Source organism: Saccoglossus kowalevskii, chromosome 2, assembly GCF_978046115.1.
Source record: "Saccoglossus kowalevskii chromosome 2, keSacKowa6.1, whole genome shotgun sequence".
NCBI classification, from domain to species: domain Eukaryota; kingdom Metazoa; phylum Hemichordata; class Enteropneusta; family Harrimaniidae; genus Saccoglossus; species Saccoglossus kowalevskii.
This window is the reverse complement of record NC_140642.1, coordinates 40,834,662-40,860,720: the sequence shown is the minus strand read 5'-3', so window position 1 is coordinate 40,860,720 and position 26,059 is coordinate 40,834,662. Positions and strand designations below refer to the sequence as shown.

The window sequence follows — 26,059 nt, the reverse complement described above, 5'->3', positions numbered from 1 at the left end:
GCTGTTAAGTTTCACTTACTTGTTTACGGCACCATGTGTATATTTTAATAGAGTCCAATAAAAAATAACTTGTGGAATTGTATAATAAATACAGCTTGGCAATTAATAATTAGCAGATTTTATTGACATTTTCTCGTGAGAAGGATAAATTTACACCTTTTATATTTGTCTTCTTTAAATATACTCTTTTACGTCAATGCACCAAAATTAGCAGCCATCTTGTTTTCAAAGCGTGGTGTTGGTTTTGATTGTCAAAATTATGTTGAATTCCTCCTCGTATTTGGCACTTTAACTCACTCCAAAATGTCACAAGACATAAGGGCAAGAGGTAGGGGTCGGGCAAGGGGAAGAGGGCGCGGTACATTTCGCGGAGGGTTCTACCGAGGAAGAGGAAAACCATATCAAAAACCCTTTGATGAATTTGCTCGGGAAAAATACAAATCCGAACACCACAGCTCAGATTCACGCCGCCGATCAAGGTCTCGATCCAGATCTTCTGATCGTGACCATCGAAAAGATTCTTACAAAAAAGATTATCGTGATCACAAAGACTCTTCATCTGGTAGTCACAGATATGGAGACAAAGATCGTAGTGGACGCGGTCGCGAAGAGAAGGACCGTAATCGAGATCGCGGACTAAGTCGTGAGAAGAAACGTGACGATGATCCTCCCGGCTTCGTTCCTGCTTTCCGTTCCCCTGGCGACCGTCCAGGTTATCGTGGGAGGGCCAGGGGAAGGGGCAGAGGTAGAGGTAGGGGCAGAGGACGGGGCGGCCCTCCAAGTGATTCCTCTGATCAGAAATTTCAAACACCTCCACCTATCCATGATACCGAGCCTGCAAAACCTCTTCCGCAAGGCACTGTTATTAGTCCAGGTCAGAGTCAAGTCATGCAGAGAAAGTCAGTTTCGCCCGAAAGAAGACCTGTGCATGAGCGACTTGGGCCACAGGTAAGTTTAAAGAGGGTGTTTCATCTGTTCAATACTTATTTATATATTGTACAATTAGTTTTTATGTGTTTCAGTACATGTTTGTTTAACCATGGTTTAACTAATTTATTATTATTGTAGTGCAGACTATGGTATTATGATATGTATTATTATTTTGATATGTAAATGTTAGACTATTGTCATATTCTGTATTGTGGTTTGCTATTTTGTCAAATAAAATTGTTTCAGTTGTTGTTGTTCCCTGTGTATTTCGATGAAATTGATTTACTAAAAGACGTAAATGTTTGAGACCCCCACCCCAAAGCAAACCTGAACCCTAATCCTAACACTCTCACCCTAATGTAATGTATATGTCCTTCCAGATAACTACCATATGTCTTGAAAATAGGGCACATACAATTAAAATGGGGAGGGTCACTTGAGGAACAGGGTTAGGATTAGAGTCATGGGTGAGGGGACCCTAAGAAACATTTACAGAAACAGTTCACAGTCAGACAATGTGCAGGTGAGAGCATATATGTCACTATATATTTATGCATACTTTGTTAATGTTCTTGAATCTGTAAAATCAGTATTCCATCCCAAATAGAAGCCATACAGCTTCTAATACAGTAATATGATCATAAATCTATGTTGAACTGAACATAATTGTGTGAGAATCAAATTTGCTGTGCAAAATATAATTAAAATAGAAATAGAAGACAGCATATAAACTAGCACACGTTGTCGTACTAGCAACGGTATCCTAAATGAGAAAACATTCAGCTGTTAATTACCTCAGAAATATAATCCAATTTGCATTCCAATACCTGAATAATAAATTTTTTCTATTGCCAATTTATATCAGTTCCAAAAATTATTCAGTCAGTCAGTAAGCAAGATTACGTGCAACTTCGCAAAACACTAATCTAGATATGATGGCACTAGTCTGTCATTATTGTACTAGACAAGGGTAAAAATCAGGTTTTAGAAAATATGTGCTTCGTTACTATACAAAAAGTTACAAATGAAATGAAGAATATGTACGCTATACTTGTTAATTATGTTGATCACTCCTATGGAATAGTAAATCCCACACATTAGTAGTGCTATCAAGTTTAGAACAAAGCAAACTAGAGCAGTTGCAATCCATCTTGCTAATTGTTCTCTACTATAATTCTAGTAATAATTCTCTACCCAAAATATAAATTTTATCAATCTAAAAGATTTCTGCACTTGCTTGAATGATTTATTGATTATTCTTAAATATGATATGATTATCTTTAATAATTTGGGTTTCAGTTTTTTTTTACATGACAATGATGTGTGTAATAATGCTCTGACATTTTCATGGAATATCATAATGTTTCTGTTTCTATATTATGCTTTTCAGAAACAGTTATTTTGTCTTCAATATATTATTGAAAGTCTTATGACTTTATACATTACAGCTTATCATGAGAGACTAAAACCATAAGGATCTGACCTGGATAACTCATCACCATTATTTTTGAATTTGAATTTGAACATAACAATAGGATTTAATGTGACCCCCTAACAAAAACACCCTGGTATTTTCTGGTGTGTGAGTGTTATGGTATTGTGTGTCAGTGGGTGGGGCGTGTTGGTGAAAGTGAATTTTCACAAAATGCCTGTTAAAGCAGTTCAAAAAATAGTTTGACAAAAATTGTGATATAATATTTGCTCCATGTCAGTCTATGCGATGGCGTATAGTCTGAGTGCATACTTTGAGGTATCCTCGTAATAACCTTATTATTATACATCTTTTCCTTCCAACGATGCATCATGGGAATGCTGAAATCCAAAAAGTTTAGAACAGAATCAGCGAACTTCTTTGTGTGGAGTTCTGTCAAACCCTTGTGGCAGCCATGTTTGTTTTTATTATTAGAGGACGCTTACGTGCACATAATTGTTCCATATTTGGAATTTGCATTTCCTAATATGGTAGGATGATATACCCTGTAAAATACCGCAAAATTACAGCACTCTGTAACATTATAGCGTTACGGTGACAGATGTATAATAATTGGTATTATTTATATCTGCGACTATAAGTCACACCATGGCGTTGGATATTTGCATCCTACCATATTAGGAAATTCACTACGTTCAATTACCTACCATAGACTCCAGTCAGTCAAAATGACTATTTTGAACTGTAGGCATTAATCAGCGATTCTGCAAATGACTGAGAGATAGAATCTAGGTCAGGGGAAGACCCATGACTCATGATTTTTTTCCCTTGCATCATGAACCATGTGACCAAAGCCATATGGCGGCGCCATTACTGCTGGATAATCACTCTTCTTTCTTCTCCGCATCGACGGGGATGGAGTTTAGCTGCTCTGCCTGGATCGTTTGCTTTTTCCTGTCCGAGTTTCTAGGTTGGGTTATTGCCGCTGCCGCGGCATCCGTCATTCTAGTTGGTAAGATAAGTAAGCTTCCTATAATAATAAAAACAAACATGGCAACCGCTGGCGTAAAGTTTGACCGGACTCCACACAAGTTTTGGGATTTCAGCATTCTCATGATGTATCCTTGGGAGGAATATAGGATGTATAAAAATAACTCAGACGGGCTGCTTTCACGTCAACCTCTGTTGCGTTACGGTCGATACTCCAGCTGTACTGTCTTTGTGCATACTTTGTGTTATTCTTGTAATAACCTCATATTACAGAATTCTTTGAAAGTGCCAGGATGTGTGACCTGCTAGTATAGGGTCTTGCATAATTAATGTGTTCTCATTAATCTGTTTACAAATGAACAACTCAGCAAGTTATTAGGTATCCGTTAGAATACAACAATAGCTGTAGTCTTTACTAACAATGCCGGATGCATTGATGACTGATTTGACGTCACCATTTTTTACTGTCAATAAAGGAAACAAGAAGAACCGTGCACACCAGTTTTTGGGAACCAATTTTAGATTCAACGTTACGCTTCTCAACGTTTTGTTTTAAAAATGGTATTTCAGCAAGCATGCGAATTGTATGCCTTAAAATGACATGTGTTCACAATTCTCTTAGTTAAAACATTGTGTGCCATAAAATAGAAAGTTTTTATTGCTTTATTTATAGTGGACGTGCAATATTTTGAAATACATTATCAGTGTTCTTCCAATCTTTCAAAGCTTAGCAAGTTTACAGTGCTTAGCCAAATAAATTCTATGTTTGAACTTCAAGAAGATCACCATCATTGCTATGCTAATTATGTATTTTGCAACAATACCGGTATAAACATAACATTAATTAGCCACTGTGCTTGATACATAACTGAGAAGAACTCACTGTATTGTGATATAGCCGTGGGTTTGTTGAGGGAGTGTGTTACCGGTAACTTCAATTTCTGCTTTCAAAATTTTAACCACATTACGTGTACTTCTACAAATATGCATGTGTACATACATATAACACATGCTTTACAGACAAAATTGTTTCTGCACCTCAATTCACCATGGATAATTGATTCCAGTGTTAATATGTATTTATTTGATGCAATATACCTCTGTAATGCCATTGACCTGATTTATCTGGAATGACAAATTGAAGTATGCAATGTGGTATATGTAATGTATATTTCATTCAATACTAGATGCCCTTCAGTGGCTTTAATCCCAACCCAACCCTAATGTTTTTAGGACTGGGAAAGTTTACGATCGAGTGTTGCTGAAAGTAAGTATATAGCCATTACTTTGTTTTATTCAACCTGAAAAAAAGGTTGACTTGAAATACTAGTCGCAGTAACTTCTTTGATTCATGGCATGTTTCAATTGTCAAATGTATTTCTCAACAGCCGGCTGGTTTCACGTTTCCTAGAGATGCCAACGAATCGATCAGAATAACCGTTGGGAATGAGAAATTTCAGAAAGAGCGCAGCCCTCCTGTAGTTTTAAACACGGATCCCACCATACAGAGGCTGGGTCCACCAGAAGAGCCAAAGACTGTGTTACAAGAAAGTTCTTATCCTAAAGATGATTCTAAAAGCCATGAATTTTTAATCCCTCAGGATAGAAAAAGAGAGTCAATGCCAAGGTAAACATGCATGAGACTGCGTCCATAATAATGGAGTTATTATTGAATTTTTTTGAGTTTTGTAGCAGAGAATATTTTATTGAAATATTTAAGACTGTGGGTCACAGTGCCTTTTGAAGCAGTGACTTTCACAAAATGTTGTCTTTGTCTTAATTTTGGGTATGATTCATCTGAAGCTATTTCTAGAAAGACTAATTACTTTCAAACTTTGTATGAAAACAATGAATGATGTCATACAAGTTTGTTTTTTTATTTGATTTTAGTGTATAAAGTCTTAATACTTCGGTGTGTCTGCAACCAGTTCTCAGAAATGACTGGTTTGATTTCAGTCAGATTTGGTATAACACATATTGGGTTGCTTTTGCTTTTTTTTAATCCCCGTTCGGACGCAGTCCGAAAACGGGGACTTATGTTTTGACCTCCGTGTGTTCGTGCATGCTTGTGTGCGTCTGTGCGTGCGTCCGGACCAGTATCTTAGAAATGCCTGGACCAATCACAATCAAACTTCACACATACATCATACATGTTATTATACATATGCACGTCAATTTGTTTCACAATCTGATTCAAGATGGCCGAATGGTGGCCATTTTTGTGCTAAAAAAATCCCAAAAATCAAGCATTTCTTGGCTGTTTACAGATGGATTTTGTTCAAACTTGGTATATTAGACATTATGGGACCGTGATGCACATCATTTATTTTTCAGATAAGATTCAAAATGGCTGTCTGGTGGCCATTTTGTTTTAATGAATGGACTTCTAGACCCATATCTCCAACTTGTTTTGACTGATTATATTCAAATTTTAAATATTCATCATACATCATGTCATAGATAGACAGATATATTGGTTTGACGATCCTATTCAAAATGGCCAAATGGTAGTCATTTTTGTCTAAAAAAAATCATCAAATATCAAGCATTTATGGATGGATTTCGTTCAAACTTGGTACATACATTAGAAATTACGGGTTCATGATGCACGTCATTTTGTTTTTCAGATTGGATTCAAAATAGCGACCATTTTGTTTTAATGATTGGGCTTCTAGAGCCATATCTCTTAAATGCTTTTACTGATTATATATTCAAATTTTATATATTCGTTATACATCATGTTATATATACATGTATTCGAAATGGCTGATTTTGAATGCTGTTCCAGAGCAATATCTCTCAATATAGACAAGTACTTGTTTAACGATCAGATACAAATGTTAATCATTTTAATGTTAAAAAATCATATTCCTGACATGGTTATTGTCCAGCTATATTACTATAAATAAAACTATATAACTTAAATTTGATAACTAACGGGGACTGCGCCATGTATGGCTTGTTTTTTTTAGATTTTGATTCAGAATATCCATCTGTCAGCTCTATTTGTCAACCATGTTTCTACTTCTTATAGATCAATGTCTCCAACCTTTACTTAGTGTCTCAAAAATGTTAAGCCATTCAAGTTTTGATTCACAATCACTTTTATCAATAGAGTGTGAGCTGCAGTTAAAGGGTGCAGTTACCCTAAAAACTCTGCTTTGGAGAGACGATTTGTCAGTTTCATCAATATAAACTTGGTTTTCACTTCTATTTTTTTTGTGCTCAGTATTTGTGATTTGAATTACTAATTAGTGAACTCTGTATCTCTTGTGTTTTTTAAATTAAATTTAAATTAATGCATACAGCTACTTATAAACTTTTTTATATTTTAGGAACAGTGGTCAAACAAGTAGTGATCCTCCTATGAACAAGTACTATGAAAGCGAAAAGAATAAATTGCGCTCTCCAGATCGAAAATACAAAGATGACTATAAAAGCAGATCCTCTGATAAGTATAAAAGCAGATCCCAAGACAGATACAAGGAGAAGAGAGGACGAAGTCGAGACTATGACAGACATAGGGATAGGAGCCGGAATAGGGATAGGGGTAGGAGCCATGATAAAGAAAGGAGAAGATATCATGACAGAGATAGGGACAGACACAGGGATAGGGACAGGGATAGATACAAGAAACATAGCAGTAGGGACAGAGATTATAAAAAGTCAAGGGAGAGGAGTTATGAGAGGTCCAGGAGTAAAAGACATTATGACAGTGATAGTAGCAGTAGTTCATATTCTAGTAGTGGCAGTGGCAGCAGTGGAAGCAGTAGTAGTAGTAGGGAGAAAAGTCTGAAACCTAGGGATAGAGCTAGCTATGAGAGAAAAATACAACCGCAACTCTTAGAATCTCAGAAAGCGCCACCTCAACTTCAAAGAGATATCAGTGCTCAACAAAATAGCTACACAGGACAATATGGAATGGGCGGATCTGAAGACATCTTTACAGCAGACATGTTAGCTAAACCACCTGTGACTTCTGAACCAAGACATGCAACACCTATCCAAGAGGCACAGCGAGATCAGACACCTATGAGGATGGAAGCTGCAGAAGATGTGTATCGTAGTAGGCGTGAACCATCTCCCGTTGACCATAGAACATTAGATAATAGAGGTCAACAGTTTTACCAAGATGATTTCAAGCCCCAAAATATACCTAAGGAACATGATGAAGTGCCAAGATGGGAGCACAAGAGGGAAACAGACAAATTTTCCTTATGGGACATGGGCTCAGGCAGTCCGATGGGTTCTCGGGGTGAATTTAAGATCCCAGGAATTGATGATGATGATGAGGAGGAGCATATTAGAGGAACAGGCTTTGCATCTGTGGAAGATGAAGACCGGTTTCTGTATGGTGATGATGAAGAAGAATCTAAACCAGTCAAAGAATTTCCAGTACCTGACAAAGATCCAAGACAAGGCCAAGTTGTGCAACAGAAAAAGGATTCACTTGAGTCATATTCATCAGGAAAAGCTTATGAACAAAGAGGTAGAGACCAGACTTCTCAGGAAGACATGTATAATAAGCGAAATGATAACATTCATGTGGGTAGCAAACGTTATGATAGCAATCTAATGGCTCCTTCTCCAGGTAGGAGTTATGATCAAAGAGCATCAAGTTTGCCCAGGTATGATACTGATTCCAGACAGAAAGGAGACTCTGACTTGAGGCTTAGAGATGATGACTTGTATAGACAAGATCCTCATTCTAGGTCTAGGGATGATGGTTTTCGTCAACGAGAATCTGATTCTAGGTCCAGAGATGATGGCTTGAATAGATCAGATGTTTCCAGAAGGCAAGACTACTGGTCTGGACATGATGGATCACAAAGCCAAGATAGGGATTTGTGGGCTAGAGAGGATGGCCTACAAAGGCCAGATACAGATTCAAGGACTAGAGCTAGTAGTATAGGTAGGCAAGATAGTGGATTTAGAGCTGGTATACCTGGATTTGATATTGATAGTAGACAACAGTCTCTACAAAATACTGATTTAAGACACCAAGATGTTGATGAAAGACGCAGCCATGGTTACCATTCTCCAGACAGGCGATCTCGTGATGACAGAAGTTTCGGAGAAATCGATCGGAGTGAAAAGAGAGGTGCACCCGACAGCAACCAGCAATCTAGTCATCGTAAGCAACATGAGGATGATTATGATAAAATGCCAGTTAAAGACCAAAAATCTGAGCCACCGTCAAAACGCAAAAAGTCTGATGGTGATACAGATTTTACTAACCAACAGATTGTAAACATACTGTCTGCAATTGGATTTGATTTTGACAAATCTAATATGATGCAGAAAAAAGAGAAAGCCAGCGAATCAGAACATGCACCACCTATAGAGAACACAAATCTTTATGAAGAACAAAAAAAAGCTCACCAGGAAAGAAGAGAACTTTCCCAAGAAAGAAGAGAACTTCCCCAAGGAAGAAGAGAGTTTCCGCAAGATGAGAGCAGCCCTGCTCGCCCAGAGTCCAACTTTGATTTTGATAAATCAGGGTCTTTCCTCAACAGTGGTGTAGATACAGACAATTACTATGGCCAACAGCATCGTGATGAGGTCTATCACAACACTGGTGCTGCATTCTCCCAGTCTACTTATGATGACAATAGTCAGTACTGGCCACAGCAAAGCTATGAGCAGCAGTACCAACATGTTGCTCAGCAACCATATCCCATGCCGCAGCAACAGCCCCTGCAGCATCAATCACAATCTGAACCTGTGATGCAGCAAAATGCTGTCCAACCAAAGGCAGCACCTTTGCCTGGTGTGAGGGAATCAAACCTTGTCACTGTTCCCATACAAACTAACATTACTGTGAATACAGTAAAAACACAACCCCAGCAGAATGTGTCCAACCGAAAAATCTTGATGCCAAAAAAAGAATTACAGCAACAACAGAAAAATATAGATAAGAACAGGAGAGGGTCGCAAAATGAGACGACAAAGATGGAAAAGAAAAGCCAAGAAGAGTTTGTGAAGAAAGGCCTGGATGAGGGTAAGAGGAAAAACCAGGAAGAGCTTGATAAGAATGAACAGGAGCGAGCCCGCAAAAAAATTGCTTTAGAAGAATTAAAAAAAAATAAACAAGTGTTTCAGAAGCGACTGGAATATTTGGAATCTGAGCTAGACAAACTGAGAAAGCAGGCTGGGGACCTAATGAGAAAGAAACAAAAACAAAAAGATGGGCATAAAGATCCTCTGCTACTAGAAAATACCAAGTTACAAGAAGAGATTGGGAAGCAGATAGCATTATTGAGACAAAAAATGGACAAAGTACAAGCAGAATCCAATAAAACTGAAGAGGACATTAGTGAAGGAGGTAAACCAGGTGTAAAGCAAGAAAAGACTGAACAGGTGAGATAATGTTGTAATACATGGGTCAATCATGGTGCATAGTTATTCCAACTAATTTAACATAGTTCATTGGTTCTATTTACAGAAACTGTGATTGTAGACATCATTGGATGGATTTAATCTGTACTTGTAGATTGTGAACATTTTCACACACATCATATATGTAGGTCAATATTACTTTTATTTGATAAATATATATTTTTAATAATATTTAATTGTAGGAAACCAAAGATGAGCAGGAATCTGATCCAAAATCAACTACAAATAAAAAGTTAAAGTTTAAAATGGTGTATGTCGATTCACAGATGCATTGGTGCCAACCATGTAATATGTCAATCAATAAAGTGGGACAATGGCTTGCCCATCTTCAATCAGTAGAACATGCAAGGGTACATATAGTATTTAAACATAGATAATTATTCTGTTAATTTGTGAAGACTGTAATTATATGTGTTTAATTTGAATATTTGTGGTTCACCAAGTAGGGGGATGGTGTAACCTTGACTAGCAATCCACTGGTTACCCACACAACCTGGTATTTGAACCTAGCTTTGGTTGTTTCATTCTAGCAATGTTGTCTCCACCATGATTTTTCTTTTATGTGGTGTTATACGTCCTTGGACAATTTAGGAGAACAAAGACAAATCGAATATCCTAGGACAGTTATACTAGGTAGTATAAAAGTCATTATATGAGAACAAAGAGATTTGACACGATCCTTGTTATGGCCATGAGGCAGAATAACTAGTGTACATTAAGTCTTGTAATGGAGTGTTTTGATAGGTTGAAAAGACTATAGTAGATTTTAAGTTTACTGTGTGTTTAGTTTCTTTTTATCAAGTGTTCACAACAAACGAAAACTCCAAATGATGTACTCAAGAGAACCACTTATGTGCTGTTACTGAGGTGGTATGTCTATTTGAACTACCTGATCCATTGGCTTTTCGGGTTAATTCAAAACAAATTGGCTTACAACATTTATAGCAACGTCTTTAGATCTTCAATTATTTCATGTCAATAAATTTTGTAATTGTACCTAACAATTTTGAAATTCACATTTTTTTAGTGGCATTCAATTTGAATGCCAACAGATATAATATAATGAGTGTTATGTGTGTGTGTGTGTGTGTGTGTGTGTGTGTGTGTTGAGATTAACCTATACTCTGACTGTATCATTTATGTTCATACCAATACCCTGTAGAATGTTGATACGAATAGTGATGCCAGTAAACCATGGAGACAAGCACTGGCAGTGTCGGTGCCTGAAAAACGAGATTTAACAGAAAAGTGTGTACCAACATTCTTTCAAGGTTTGTAGATTTGCACATGGATTTGGTTATCTCCTTGCCAATACTTAAATTGTACATTAGTCATTGTCTAGAAGAAGAACCAATGCACAATGATTTTTTTCAATTTCTATCACCTCTATGAATTGGTATTATTGGTGCTTTATCGTTTATATTTATATGAATTTCTTTGTCTCAATAGGTTCTGAGTTTCTGATGCCGGTCAATGCATTTTATTGTTCACTGTGCAAGACATTTCCGGGCGACATCCTGCTTGCTAATGAACATTTAAGGACTGAAAGTCATAATAAAAATTACCAGGTAAAATTATTTGCTAATGTTAGTATAGCAATACATTCCTCTGATATGTTACGATGGACAGTATGGTATGACCACATGATCCACTTGTGTAGTATGGCCACATGATCCACTGTGGTGGTGTATGGTGGATAGTTTGGCCACCCGATTCTCACATGTTTACATGGTGTGATGTGGGTGGTATGGCCACACGGTGTGATGTGGTTAGTATGGCCACATGGTGTGATGTGGGTGGTATGGCCACACGGTATGATGTGGGTAGTGTGGCCACATGGTGTGATGTGGTTAGTATGGCCGCATGCTGTGATGTGGTTAGTGTGGCCACACGGTGTGATGTGGTTAGTGCGACCACATGGTGTGATGTGGGCAGTGTGGCCACACGGTGTGATGTGGGTGGTGTGACCACACGGTGTGATGTGGGTAGTGTGGTCACATGGTGTGATGTGGGTAGTATGACCACATGGTGTGATGTGGGTGGTATGGCCACACGGTGTAATGTGGGTGGTATGGCCACATGGTGTGATGTGGGTGGTGTGGCCACACGGTGTGATGTGGGTGGTATGGCCACGTGGTATGATGTGGTTAGTATGGCCGCATGGTGTGATGTGGGTAGTATGGTCACATGGTGTGATGTGGGTAGTATGGCCATGTGATAGGGAAGCATGGCTACATGATCCATGTGAATGATTTGGACCACACATGCAGTGTAATTAATGTGTACCATTGGTAGTGTAGCAACACACCAACAGTCTAAATGTATGGGTTTTATGGTGATGCAGTATGGAATGTATGGCTGTATAATTGTTTTCTTGCTAATTGTTTGACTAATACTTTTCTAGAAATACTTGGATGACAACCCTTACTATGAGAAGAGAAGAGCGCTTGAAAAAGCAGCTTCCACAATTGCATTAGCTGCTATAAAGAAAAAGACAGATGAACGTGAAGCTTTGTTGAAACGAAAAAAACAAGAATCTCAAATGAAAGAATTGGCAGAAAAGAAAGCTAAGCTTATGGAGTCCGAAAGGATTGCTGGACTTGAGGAATTAGAGATTGAAAGTGCAGTGACACCAACAGCTGTATTACCCTCTCTTAAAAATGCCTCTCCAACACCCTCATTTACAAAAGGAGGTGGCATTAAACTCACACTATTAGGAGGAAAAAAGAACACAAAGGGACCTTCTTTACTTGGCAGTGGACCTTCCTTGCTTGGCAGTGAGCCAAGTAGGCCAGGAAGTAAAACATTCACTGGCACAGATCATTCAAAAGGTAAGATCAGTAAGGCTGGCATCACTATTAAAATAAGTGGTAAACCTACCATTCCAGTTACATGTACAAATCCATGGATTCCAGTCACACAAACTGCAACAAAAGAAACAATTCCTGTTCGTATTAAAGAACCTGAGGAGCCAGCACCATTAAGTACATTTCTTGGGATAGAAACAATGGGGGGAAAAGCTCTTCCTGTCATTTCTGATTTTCCCATCAAACAGGAAGTTTCGAAGACATTACCTGCTAAGCCAGTCTCTTCTGCATCTAGTATTCCTGCAGTGACATTGTCACAGAGTACAACAAGCACTGCATCTCCAGCAACAACAAACACATCTGGTGGTGTTAGTGTTCAGATGAAAGCATTGCTATCTATGAAAAACAGTGGGACAGCCAATTTGCCAGTCAACAAAGCAGTGCTTCCAAGTCAACCACCACCACCACTCGGTCACCCACTGCCATCCAGATGTCCACCACCTAGTTACCCACCATCATTTGGTCAACCACCACCGGTCATACCTAATTATACACAACTTGGACAACCACCGCCACTCAGACCCAGGTACCCACCACCACCCATTCACCTACACCCACCAAGTCAGCCACCACCACCCAGTCAGCCACCACCACCACCACCCAGTCAGCCATTGACTAAACATGAAGAATCAGAAGAAGAGATGGATATACCAGGTGTAGAAAGAGGCACCAGATGCATTTCAAACCTGCCAAAACCCAAACCACCACCACCCATTTCCCACAGTAGTTTACATAACATAAAGGCACCTGCATCGTCATCAGCTAAAGACCTTTATGGTATTTTCTACAGTCCTTCTGAATCAGCCAAGCAAAATGAAGTGTTAAATGATGAACTTGAAGGTTAGTAGTTCTATGATGCTATTTGTCTTAAACAAACATTGCACTTGTGTATAAAATATTAATTTGTGCATAAAATTCATTTTAAAAACTAATTAGGTTCGTCTATTTAATTCACAGAATTCAAACAAGGATTTAAATTTCCATGCTTTTAATTCGAACTCTAAATTTTTAGGCAAAAAAAAATCAAGCAAATTTTTTTTTTAATTTCTTGAAAAACTTGACATGTGAACATCATAAAAAATTTCAACAAAACATGAATCTTAATCTTTATTAAAGACACAAACGTAACTACAGATATATGGCAAAAAAAAGTGCTTAAAAACAATGCATATAGCTTGTAACATTTCTTTAATCAATCAATAAACTTGCATTAATATTTTTACTGAAAAACAAAGAGTACCGGTACCTAGTTTTTTCTTTGATGTACCTAGGGTGTCAGTTTCATTTTTTGGCAGATTTCCAAAGTTATGTCAAAACAATATTGTTGTGTGTGTGTAAAAATCTAGCTAAAGCTGTCGATGCTACATCACATGGCAAATGTTACATCTGTCTATTATCATCCAAAAACAGAAATCATGCAAGAAAAAAATAATTTTCATTTATTTTCACGGTACAAGTCATTAAGTTGTCAAAATGTAATGCCAAACATGATATACATGTAGATGTAATTACGTATGTTCTTATCAGCTGTTTGAGAAATTGTATTGTGAAATTTGTTTTTGTTTCTAATTTTTTAAACTGAGTTATCTAATAATAAATTAAGAATATAGTATACCAGGTCAGTAGACAACTACTGATATTGGTAATACTACATCTCAGTAATAATACATTAGTTATAGTGTGTGTATGTCTTAATACATCACCATCATACCATTAACAGCTTCTGGTTCTGTAAACCAATACTGGCTATAAATTATGATAGTAATTAGATTTATTATGATGGTAGTTTTATTAGCTTTTTAGTCTGTTTGTCAAAACAAATGCACTTTATTGACCTTGTTTATTTTCGTTGCAGGTTCAGACAATGATAGTGTCCATAGCGCTGTCAGCATACATTTTGGAAGTGACATGGAAATCCTAGATGAAGTCTAGATCCAGATTACACCATCATGCATATATTGTCACAAGATGTGTGTATTTTAACAATATAACAAAACATTTAATGTTTGAGTGTCTCACTGTGTGAGCTACATATACCATGAGGACAAGGTGGAGAATACACTGTGTTTTTACTACAGAAAATTTGCCTTTATGTGTATTTTCATTTTCCATGTACTGTAATTTGTCCAATACTTGTAGTTCATCTGTATTTGATACGTGACCATTGCAAAGTTGTTCAGCCAGCTAAGTACTGCCATTACATGTGAACAGACATTTTTTATAGACATGGTAGCTGCTTCTTTATATTATTTGCTTTGATGTTTTTGTTTACAATAAAACATGTCTTACGGCTTGACAGGGTGATGTATATAAGAATTACATGTATAGCCTTAGTTGACCTGTTTCTAGTATGTATTTGAGAAGAAAGGTATATTTTTTATTTGGTTGAGATGCGCAATACAATTCCTTTGTTGGTTGTACAGTATTTTTTTTGGAACCAGTTTTGTATTACAAGCCTGACACATGTCAGTAGAGTTAAAATAAAGCAAGGCTCCATGGGAAGGCTTATTGAAGCTATTGCTGTCAATGCATGAATCATGTTTTTTGTTGTCCATGGCAAATGTTTTCTACTTTTCAACTTTAATTGCCTGAGACAAAGGTGTAGATAATTTTCAAATATTTCAGAGCTCCATTGTTCAGAAATAAATGTTATATTCCCATTTATATGTATTTTTGTTGATTTATCAATAATATTAAAGATGTCATTAAAGTTACACAATTGTGTTTTGTTATTTTTTAGTCGAGGGTTTTATTGATAAGAGTATGCCTATTGTGCCTTTCCTTTACATTTGCCCCAAGTGCCAACACTTACCATGTGCTCCCCTTTTATCTGATATTTTGAACGATACCAGTTTACTTTCCATACTTGACACAATAAAGTTGATTTTAACTTTAGATTTTGGAAATGGCTGTTACTTTAATGTTACAATTTTTTGTGTTTGGCAAGATGCATCTCTAATTCTGGATTTCACACAAATTGGGATCTATTGTAGATTTGACTATGAATGTTATGTGATCAATAATTGAAATGCATTGGAAAGTAATATGCTGTTGATTATATTGATTGCAGGCATTGGTAATATTTGGAGACCGAAGGGAAAGTATTAAGATTCAAGGTGACAATAGGCACAGACTTCTCAATGGATGCTTGACTGTATGTGGATTTACTGTATACTCTGCCAGCTGTGGTGCATGCATTTTATTGTTCAAAGATGTCAATCTTTGGTCTACCAAAGGAACGATCATCCCAGAGTTGATTGGTATCCATGCTATAGTATAAGAAGATCTTCATAATTATGGCCATGTGCTGATTATGCTTACTTACCACCTTGTCTGGTCATCATTTCTATGATATGAAATACAGCTGTTGAGAACTCTGATCTCTGAACCCAAATGTAAATTCCATATGTATCTTTGTTGCCACTTGATGTGATGTAATTTTTATAACCACAGACAAGTTGCTAAGTATGTTGTTTGGCATAGATTTACAATTTCATTACAATCTGTTAGTTTGAGTTTTTTACTGTGTTGAAGCTAATCCTGTGTAGATACCAATCAAATATTGTAACTTGTACTGCGAGTTGATCTCTAATTCTGTGTTCATTGCTTGGGATTTACAGAGAGGCCGGGTACTGTCAAAGCATAAATTCTCACTGGAATTTAATATTTTAAAATTCACTGATTGGCCCATGGAACAACAAGTTCTGTTGTTACATTTATGTTTAAATTGATTTAATTTGCTGTTTTTTACTCAATAGAGAAATTAAAATCCAGTGAATAGTTAATGCCTTTAAAGTGGACATCAAGTTTTTTCTGGTCAGCAGGTTTGGTAAATTGCTAAACCTTTGGAGTTTGACATATAAAATTGGCTAAATCACCTAAACGCCTTTTTGCCTATAGATTTCCCCTGCACAACAAGCAGGGGTGGTAAAAACTGTCCTGAGATGCCCCAGCTGTGACTTCTCATCACAGTCAAACAAAATCTTGAGGCAGCCCAATGCGATGACACAAACGCAATCCTGGAGTAATTGCTGTTCCCCTGTGCAATCTTTAGACTTCTATCCATCATTGTACATTACATTACAGAACAGAACAGAACACAATTATATTTTAAGTGAGTGGCATTTTAAGCATTTAGTTCAGAACACCAATTTGTAATAAATTCAAGAAAGCCTGCTCTTGAAAACTTGTTATCTCAAGACACTGAAAAACAAATTTTTATTAAAGGATAGGACTCGAATCCTGTATTGATTGTAATGAAATTGAAGATCTATTGAATGCAGAATCCAACAGTTTGTGAGCTGCCCATAGGCCAGGAGTAAATTGGTGTTGGCAGTGTCAACTTGTCATTTAGGTATCTCAGTTATCTCCTTGGCACTGCTTATTGCATGATTTGAATGACATGCAGCAACAACTGAACTTGGCCATAGAAGATGCCAGAAGAGTCGAAACATGTATACATGACGGAATTGTTTGAATTTGGTAGCCAATCAGGCACAGCTTTGAAGATGCCCACAATAAGGCTTGATGATTGTGGTGGAGGATGGCTGGTGTCTGAGATAGTAATGATTGAAGTACTAAATGACTTCATTCTGGTATGTGTTGTTACTTTGCTACTGGTTGTGTGCTATGATGATATATGATGTATACAGTTCTTTAAATTAAATGATATTAAAATAGGTAACACATGCATTTCCTGTTTGTAGTATTAGTGAAGAATCAGGTGGGGGGGTCAGGTAAGTCTTAATGAAGACTCCATTATATGTTAATACTAACATGGTATCTATCTTATTAGAGAACTTTGGTGAATAAGAATGGAGGATGTGTCTACGGCCAAGAAATGAGGACAACATGTAATCTGTGATACATTAAATCTGTGAAAAACATGTGTTAGTTCACATGATATTAAAATAACTAAACATGCATGTCTTATCTCTGCAAATTGTTCTTCCTTCATTTTGGATGAAAAAAAACATGGTTTTGGTAGTTATATATTGTTTGCATTAAAATTAGTTTGCCTCTTTGTTGCAAGCAATGTACCTATCAACTAATATAAACACTATTATGTATTGCCTAGAATCCATTGTCTGATGTAAACTATTACGATTGTGTACCACAATTTGCTTGTTTAATTATCTGTATTCCTTTCTTGTAAAAATGCTATCTGATGACCTGTTTTTATTCATGTAGTTATTTTATTTTGTTTTGTAGTATTAACTTAAGTTTTTAATAAAGTCAATTTCATTATGGTCACAATGTAATTGTTTAACTCATTAATGTGCCTCCCAATAGTTTACCACAAGTATGGGATACAAGTGTGTGTGGAATTTTTTCATCAGTGTCAAATTCCCCACCCAAGGGATCTGAGCATGTGTCATATCCTGGAGCCCTACTATTGATCGATTAGTTGGCGCTGTCAAACCCTCCATTGGCAATGTTGCAGTTATTTTATTGTTGCTCTGTAGATACATATTATATAATTAAGCAGTGACTGAGAAGACTTTTAGATACACCTGTACATATTATCAGCTTTTGCAGCATGGAGAGATCTAACAGATATAGTCATTCTATACTACCAGTAGATATGTAGTATGGTAAAGCTCTGTTTGATGCAATAATTGATCTAAAAATTATTTGATAAAATATTATAGTGGACTGGTCAAATCAACTGCAACCTTATTTAAATAAGTTTAATGTTCAGTCTTTTGAAATTTAATCTTTTAGTTACTTTCATTGCTGGCAAATTTTTTAATTTCCTATTCAGGAAAATCAAATTCTCTCAAATTGAAACTCTTGTAATAAAATTGTATGCATACAATGTAGTCGAACACAAGAAATCATATACGATTTGAATTGGATTTTGAAATCAGACAAAGTAACAAACCATCAACCTTATTTTAATGAGCATCACCAGAGGACAGTTGATACACATGTCTTATTTGCAGCTACAACCTTGTGGTATATTTTTTTGGTAAGTAACACATTTTTTTTTTAAAATAAATACTTTGTGTCACATGTGTAGAATTTGAGATTGTAGTAAAATGTGATCAATCAGTAGGACTATAAAACCTTGAAAGTGGTTAGGGTACCAATGTTATCCGCATATCATATAAGTGGCATTTATCGAGTTTTGAATTCATTGAAGTGCTGAATTAGAGGTATTGTGCTTTCGCGCTGCGCATGTGCTACATTTGTGTTGATAAACATTGATTTTCCCACAATACATTGCACTCTTCAAATGGAAATCACAAGTATGAGGTTTGACCTGGGTGCAACTTGCACTGATTACCAATGGTGACTCCTTCGATGCCTTCCAATAACATGAAAATTACTTAATTAAAACTTGGAAACGTCTCAGTTCGTACTCGTTGATCTGCGCAACAGTCAAAGTCGCCAACTTTGTTTATTTGAGACCCATATATCTCGCACATGCGCAGCGCGACGACTACCGCACTTTAAGTGTGCGTAAACCGAAAACTGAATTCACATGTACATTTACATATGACTGACCTTAGCCCGTAGTTTACATGTGTTACTAATGGAGCGAATACTGTATATCCCAATGCGACACAAGCATGTGATTTATACTGAAACGACTACATATTAATGCAAACCAGTTTTTATTCTCATGGTTACTTTGATCTTCAGATTGGAGCATGGACCTCTATATTGAGATGTGCCAGGACCTACTTGTCTAATGGCCGAGTATTTGAAGTATGCAAACAATATTGTCACTTGCACCTGTAACCATATAGCGGTCAAATTACTGACATCCTCACCTATTGAACACTACTCATTGTCTGTACAATAATCTAGAAGATAGTCTGATTGTTCAGCAATGGTTTTTTTTTGGTAAACAATTTTGATTGAATGTTTATTATCAATACAGTAGTTGCACAAGTAGGCTCAGTTGTAATTAAAATAAAAGTTTTTATTCACATTTTTTCTCAAGATCGTATGGCATTGATATACAAATTATCTGTCCTGGGATTTGTGAGAAACTTTTTAGTCCCAATGGCAGTACTGCAACACTGTGCCTACCTAAATCCCCATGGTAGTACTGCAACACTGTAAACCTAAATCCCCATGGCAGTACTGCAACACTGTAAACCTAAATCCACATGGCAGTACTGCAACACATAAATCTGAATTCCTGTGACAGTACTGCAACACTGTAAACCTAAATCCACATGGCAGTACTGCAACACATAAATCTGAATTCCTGTGACAGTACTGCAACACTGTAAACCTAAATCCCCATGGCAGTACTGCAACACATAAACCTGAATTCCTGTGACAGTACTGCAACACTGTAAACCTGAATCCACATGGCAGTACTGCAACACATAAATCTGAATTTCTATGACAGTACTGCAACACTGTAAACCTAAATCCACATGGCAGTACTGCAACACATAAACCTGAATTCCTGTGACAGTACTGCAACACTGTAAACCTAAATCCACATGGCAGTACTGCAACACATAAATCTGAATTCCTGTGACAGTACTGCAACACTGTAAACCTAAATCCACATGGCAGTACTGCAACACATAAACCTGAATTCCTGTGACAGTACTGCAACACTGTAAACCTGAATCCACTTGGTAGTACTGCAACACATAAACCTGAATTCCTGTGACAGTACTGTAACACTGTAAACCTAAATCCCCATGGCAGTACTGCAACACATAAACCTGAATTCCTGTGACAGTACTGCAACACTGTAAACCTGAATCCACATGGCAGTACTGCAACACATAAATCTGAATTTCTATGACAGTACTGTAACACTGTAAACCTAAATCCACATGGCAGTACTGCAACACATACCTAAATCTGAATTCCTATGACTGTACTGCAACAATGTAAACCTGAATCCTCAAAGCAGTACTGCAGTGTGTTATTTGAGCTGAGTAGATGAACATGTGCCTGTGTATTGAACATTTGAGGGGGGGGGGCACTTTTCATTCAAGTGACAACTCCATTTAGGTATATTTACATTGGATTACCATAATACAAACAACCAGCTCTTGGTCTGTGACTGTCTAGAACCCATCCCTGGTGTTGGTCTGTGATTGTCTAAAACCCATCCCTGGTGTTGGTCTGCAGAAGAAATTACAGGCTACAACCAAATGAAAATTTTTTGTTGCAATGTGTAAAACAACATGCAGTCATGTGACACATATTTTTGTATGTGTTTTTTTTTTTAATATATTAGAAATTAACAAATTGTTGCAGACACTATATTTAATGTCATGAATTATCTGTCAAAACTTGAGTATGCATGTCAAAACAAAATTAAATTTTTGATAATTCTTACAAAAATTGGTAATATTTCTTATAATCCATGTTACTTAATTTTGAGCAAACATCAAAAGAAGCAGAATTATTTCAGGTATTATTTGTGAATTATTTCACTTTACAGTTGGCATTTCAATATACACATGTTATATATTTTTGGTTAGCCCAAATTGTAAATTTTTCGTAACTTCTTGTAATTTCTCAATATTTGAGTATATTCAGGTTTTTCTTTAAAATGCATGTTCTTGCATTTTTGTACTAAAAATGAAATATCGGTATGCATATGACATGTGTTCATTCTTGGCAAGATTACTTCTGTTAACATCATTTCTTCCCCAAATACAAGATATATGAAAAAGAATTTGTGAATGAATTGGCACCTGCTCTTAGACTAGTAATATTTGTACTACTTCTATGTAAATACTTTCAAGAGACTAGTTTTGAAATTGAATAAATTAGGAGAATGAAATGATAATATTGGTGTTTGTAAAAACTTTGTTGGAGGGACAATCCTTGGATTATCTGAGTTACGACAGTGTATGGGTGATGTTGAGTACATCAACAACTTAAATGTCTGTTCATAGTTCATGACATACATTGGCACCATGTCATGCTTAACCAAATGGGAAAATTAAACATCACCTGTGATTGTATGAATGATAGATACAATATGTTGAACATTTTAGTAATTATATTGCATCAACTTGAGCAAAAAAGACTGATTATGTACTGAACCCAGTAAATGGTTGATGTGTCAATCATTCTTTACCAATGAGGATTGTGACATTAACTTGTATACAGAACATGGCATCCAAACTCCTTAAAAGTTGATTCATTTGTCAAATTTCTGTATATCATAGTGGTGGATGGAGTGATTTCTGTATATCATAGTGGTGGATGGAGTGATTTCTGTGTTCAGGTAAAATAATACCAAACGTTGCACTATATGCACTTTTGAAATGGTTTAGTGGTTCTTTGACCTTATAAAGATCATGCACAAAGTGGATTTGTATAATTTCAAGTATCCAGACACTGCATTTCGAAATGTATAGAAGTATCCTATCAGTCCAAATGTGCCTGTCACTTCATTCTGCTCTTCCAATAATTGTCAGGATAGTATGAATACAAAATTCTGTATGATAAAAGATGTAGCAGATGGGTCCTATCAACTACATATTGCAGGAAGAGCACACTAAACAATGGAAAGGTAACAAGACTAATTGTACCTCTGCCCGAAGACTGGGTCTGGCCATCAGAGAAATATTGCTTGATGACTGCATATACTAGTATTGTCTCGATACATTGACGAGTAGTAACGAATTTAAGTTTTACAAACTGGACAAAATAATATACTACCGGATAATAGTAGGCTGTGAAAACATGCTATGAAAGAAGAGTTCATAGCTGGGAGGGGGTCCTGGCTATAAGTTCATATCAATAGCAGCAAAAGCAATAAGCATAAAATTAAAGGGTGGCGGTCGCCTCGCCACGTCCTCTTTGATACGAGACTCATAGCAATGTACATATAGCATGTAAAATACATTGTTTTTTAAACTGTTTTTGCTACAATTTTAAGGTCAACCATCATAATATTGTTCTTAGCATGTCTGGATTGGTAATATTGCAAATGCATGACAATTTTGTTGGAAAAGGTTACACGAGAAAACATGGCCACAGTTTCCACCAAACTCTTGTATCAAAGTTGCAATACTGAAATGTGGGATTATGATGATAATTATGACTTGTTTCTACGACAACAATGGTATTACCTGTTTATTTCTGTAAAGCAAAATCCAACATCTTCACTTGTGAGGGATATTTGATAAGCAGTTACCTAGAACGCCACTACCCGGTATATGTTAACCAGCTTAGACTGAGTGGTAGGCAGGGAATCAACAGCTTAGACTGAGTGGTAGGCAGGAAATCAACAGCTTAGACTGAGTGGTGGGCAGGAAATCAACAGCTTAGACTATGTGGTAGGCAGGGAATCAACAGCTTAGACTGAGTGGTAGGCAGGAAATCAACAGCTTAGACTGAGTGGTAGGCAGGGAATCAACAGCTTAGACTGAGTGGTAGGCAGGAAATCAACAGCTTAGACTGAGTGGTAGGCAGGGAATCAACAGTGATGAGTCACCTAACTTGGTTACTGGAAGTAAATTTCTTGGGCTCGACCAACAAGAAAAATTCACAGCTCAGTTGACTACAGTCAATTAGACGTGTGGTGGTAGAGATAGCAGCAATAACTGCATTGTTCTAAATTGGCCCAATGGTTGCTGGGATCAGAGCAAATAACTGCATAGATCTAATTTGCATATTTTTGGGAGGGTGTGATCATCACCGCCAAAAGCACATCTACTAGTGCCAAGGTGTAATCATACCAAATATGAATAAAATCGACACAGTGGTGGTAGAGATAGCAAATAACTGCATTGATCTAATTTGCATATTTTGAGAGGGTGTGGTCATTACTGCCAAAAGCACATCTACTCGTGTCAAGGTGTAATTATACCAAATATGAACGAAATCGGCTCAATGGTTGCTGAGATCAAAGGAAATACAAATGTAACTGGATTTAGCTAATTTACATATTTTTTGGGTAGGGTGTGGTCATATTAATAATAACAAAAAGTGATAAGGAAGCTATTTTGAAATTGGGTTCTGAGGTTCTGAAAAGTATACACTCACATCTACTAGAGATATTACACCTCTGTCTACCTTTATTTAGACAATTGTTTGTTTAAACATGAGTATAAAACTCAACCAGGTGTTGTCATGGCAATGCGAACATTAACTAGGCTTTCTAATCAATGTAGAAATATCACATTTGTTCCCCAACTCGGACTCTGGCCTGTTTGGGATGGAGCTGGACTTTGCAGTGGGCCTCCCGATTAAGAACTCGGTCCAGTGGATTATGAGAATAGTTGGTGTATTCTTATCAAGCCGGGCCAAGTCATAAAATACACCTAAATCATAGAATCTCCACAATCCCAATGATTATTGCTATCGTCAACTCATCGAATACTCGGGGGGGGGGGGGTCATGTATTGGATGAGTGTGGGTGGCAAGGGGCTGTAGCAAACCCTGACCATGTCAAATAAATTTGCAGTAAATGACCGTTGTTTGAAGACTCCAAAGTTGATCAAACATCTGAAGAGCAAATTGAATAAATATATTCCACCGACAGAGTAGGTAGTGTTCCTAGCAACCAACTGTTCAACCGGGGGGGGGGGGGGGGGGGGGGCTACTTCCACATTAAGTGGGTAAGGGTGTGAAGCCCACCTCTCGAAAACCATACTCACTTCTAAACCATTTTTTTTCTATTTATATACCCACTTCTAAACAAGTGTTTTCAGCGTAAAAAAAACACCCAGCTCACCGTGACAACTTTCGCAACCAGTGAACTTGAATGCATCAGGGCAATGCATTTTATTCAGCCTTTTCCAGTATTTGGCTTTGAATATAAGGATCTGTGAAAAAGTAAATAAATGCTACACACTTCTAAACAAAATAATGTGAAATGACAACCCAGTCGGGCGGCACATACCCGTATTGCACTTCTATGGAAGTAGCCCCCCCCCCCCGGGGGGGTGGGGGGGTGGGGGGTGTTCAACTTGTATGGCCGAGCCATCCAGGCGTATTCGTCAATTGCAACAACAAGAGCTGTCATAGTGTTTAGCCACTCTCTTCCTCCTCATTACTGCAAACCTACTAAATTGCAGTGGACGACACAATAGCAACAAACTGGCCAACTGGTTTCCTATTGATGCTTTGTCTCCTCGTGGACATGCACCCACAGCAGCTACCCCATCAAGAAGTGTACCATTCCTCTGCCCCCCCCCCCCCCCATTTGACAACTCCATTGAGGTTGATTACTGTTGATTTTTTAAATTAAAAACTATCTTCTTATGTACAGATTACGCCATTTCGTAGTGAATAAAATTATTTCTAATTTTTTTATATTCTCGAATTATCTACACTATAGTATTGTAAAACGTGTCTTTTTAGCTAGCAAGTAACTGTAATTTCGCTAATTTAACAGAAAGTATAATCTCACAATAAGATAGTTGACTCGGACACTTATTTCATGCATTAAGTTGAATCTGGACTACATACCACCTCTGTCTTGTGATATTTAATTGGTACGGGTTCCCTATGGCTACGCACTCTCCGAAACAGTTATCATCGTATCACATACAATTCTGGCGATCACGTCAAATGCCTTATTGGGGGGGGGCATATCATCAACATAGGCAGATAAAATGGTGCGCTCGATAACTACTTATACTCGATAAATACTTCTAATGCGAGGACTGACGTCACAGTTCATGAGGGCGTTATATGGCCCATCCGTCAATAACTAGTTGTATGACGTACATTAATAAGTTGTTGGTCATTGCACGGAACGTGGTTTATCCCAATAAAATGCAACAGGTAGAATGAAAAGAACATAAGAATAACTGTTTCAAACGAAAATGAAATAAAACGCGCAGTCATTTCCGTACAGCTATCACTGTTATAAAAATAATATTATGATGTAACTTAAAGAGCGGTAGTCGTCGCGCTGCGCATGTGCGACATTTGTGTTGATAAACATTGATTTTCCCACAATCCAATGCGCTCCTCAAATGGAAATCACAAGTATGAGGTTTGACCTGGGCGCGACTTGCACTGATTACTGCCGGTGACTCTTTGATACCTTCGAATAACATGAAAATTACCTAATTAAAGCTAGGAAACATCTCAACAAACAAACAATTTATTAACTCATAACAACCTACTGAAGGAGGTTAAAGGTTACAACAACAACAAAAATTACAGATAAAAATTAATCAAATTACAATGGCTAATAGTTTAAAGACAACCAGAAACAAACTAAATTGAAGTTAGTAACGGAAATATATAATAAAGTAAAATGAAATACCAACAAAAAAACTATAAACTGAATATAAAAACAAAAACCCAATGAATAGGTTTAAAAAAAAAAGTTAATGACTAAGTAGGTGCTGTTGTCTAATAGCAAAGCTGTATTTCAGATATTGTGCCAGAGGAATTGCTAAGTTATTATTTGACATTGTTTTTATAAATTTATTTTCAGGTGTGAGATTAGTAAAGTCAGGAATAATCTTTTCAGCTTCAT

At 37.0% G+C, this 26,059-nt stretch overlaps 1 protein-coding gene across 1 annotated transcript; it reads left to right on the top strand.

Annotated features, from left to right (window-relative positions):
• The first annotated feature begins 198 nt into the window (after positions 1–198).
• LOC100370775 (uncharacterized) lies at positions 199–15,337 on the top strand. The gene is made up of 8 exons (XM_006822993.3): positions 199–948; positions 4,741–4,979; positions 6,688–9,712; positions 9,934–10,101; positions 10,914–11,022; positions 11,201–11,319; positions 12,156–13,458; positions 14,474–15,337. The coding sequence occupies exons 1-8, from the start codon at positions 304–306 to the stop codon at positions 14,548–14,550; spliced, it is 5,685 nt and encodes a 1,894-aa protein (XP_006823056.3). The 5' UTR covers positions 199–303; the 3' UTR covers positions 14,551–15,337.
• Positions 15,338–26,059: the final 10,722 nt, after the last annotated feature.

Excerpts from the sequence above, each read along its gene's own strand:
- LOC100370775 (XM_006822993.3), top strand. The coding sequence starts at position 304 with ATGTCACAAGACATAAGGGCAAGAGGTAGGGGTCGGGCAAGGGGAAGA. Across the intron at positions 4,980-6,687 it reads AAAAGAGAGTCAATGCCAAG|GAACAGTGGTCAAACAAGTA; the intron begins GTAAACATGCAT and ends TTTATATTTTAG. Across the intron at positions 9,713-9,933 it reads AGCAAGAAAAGACTGAACAG|GAAACCAAAGATGAGCAGGA; the intron begins GTGAGATAATGT and ends ATTTAATTGTAG.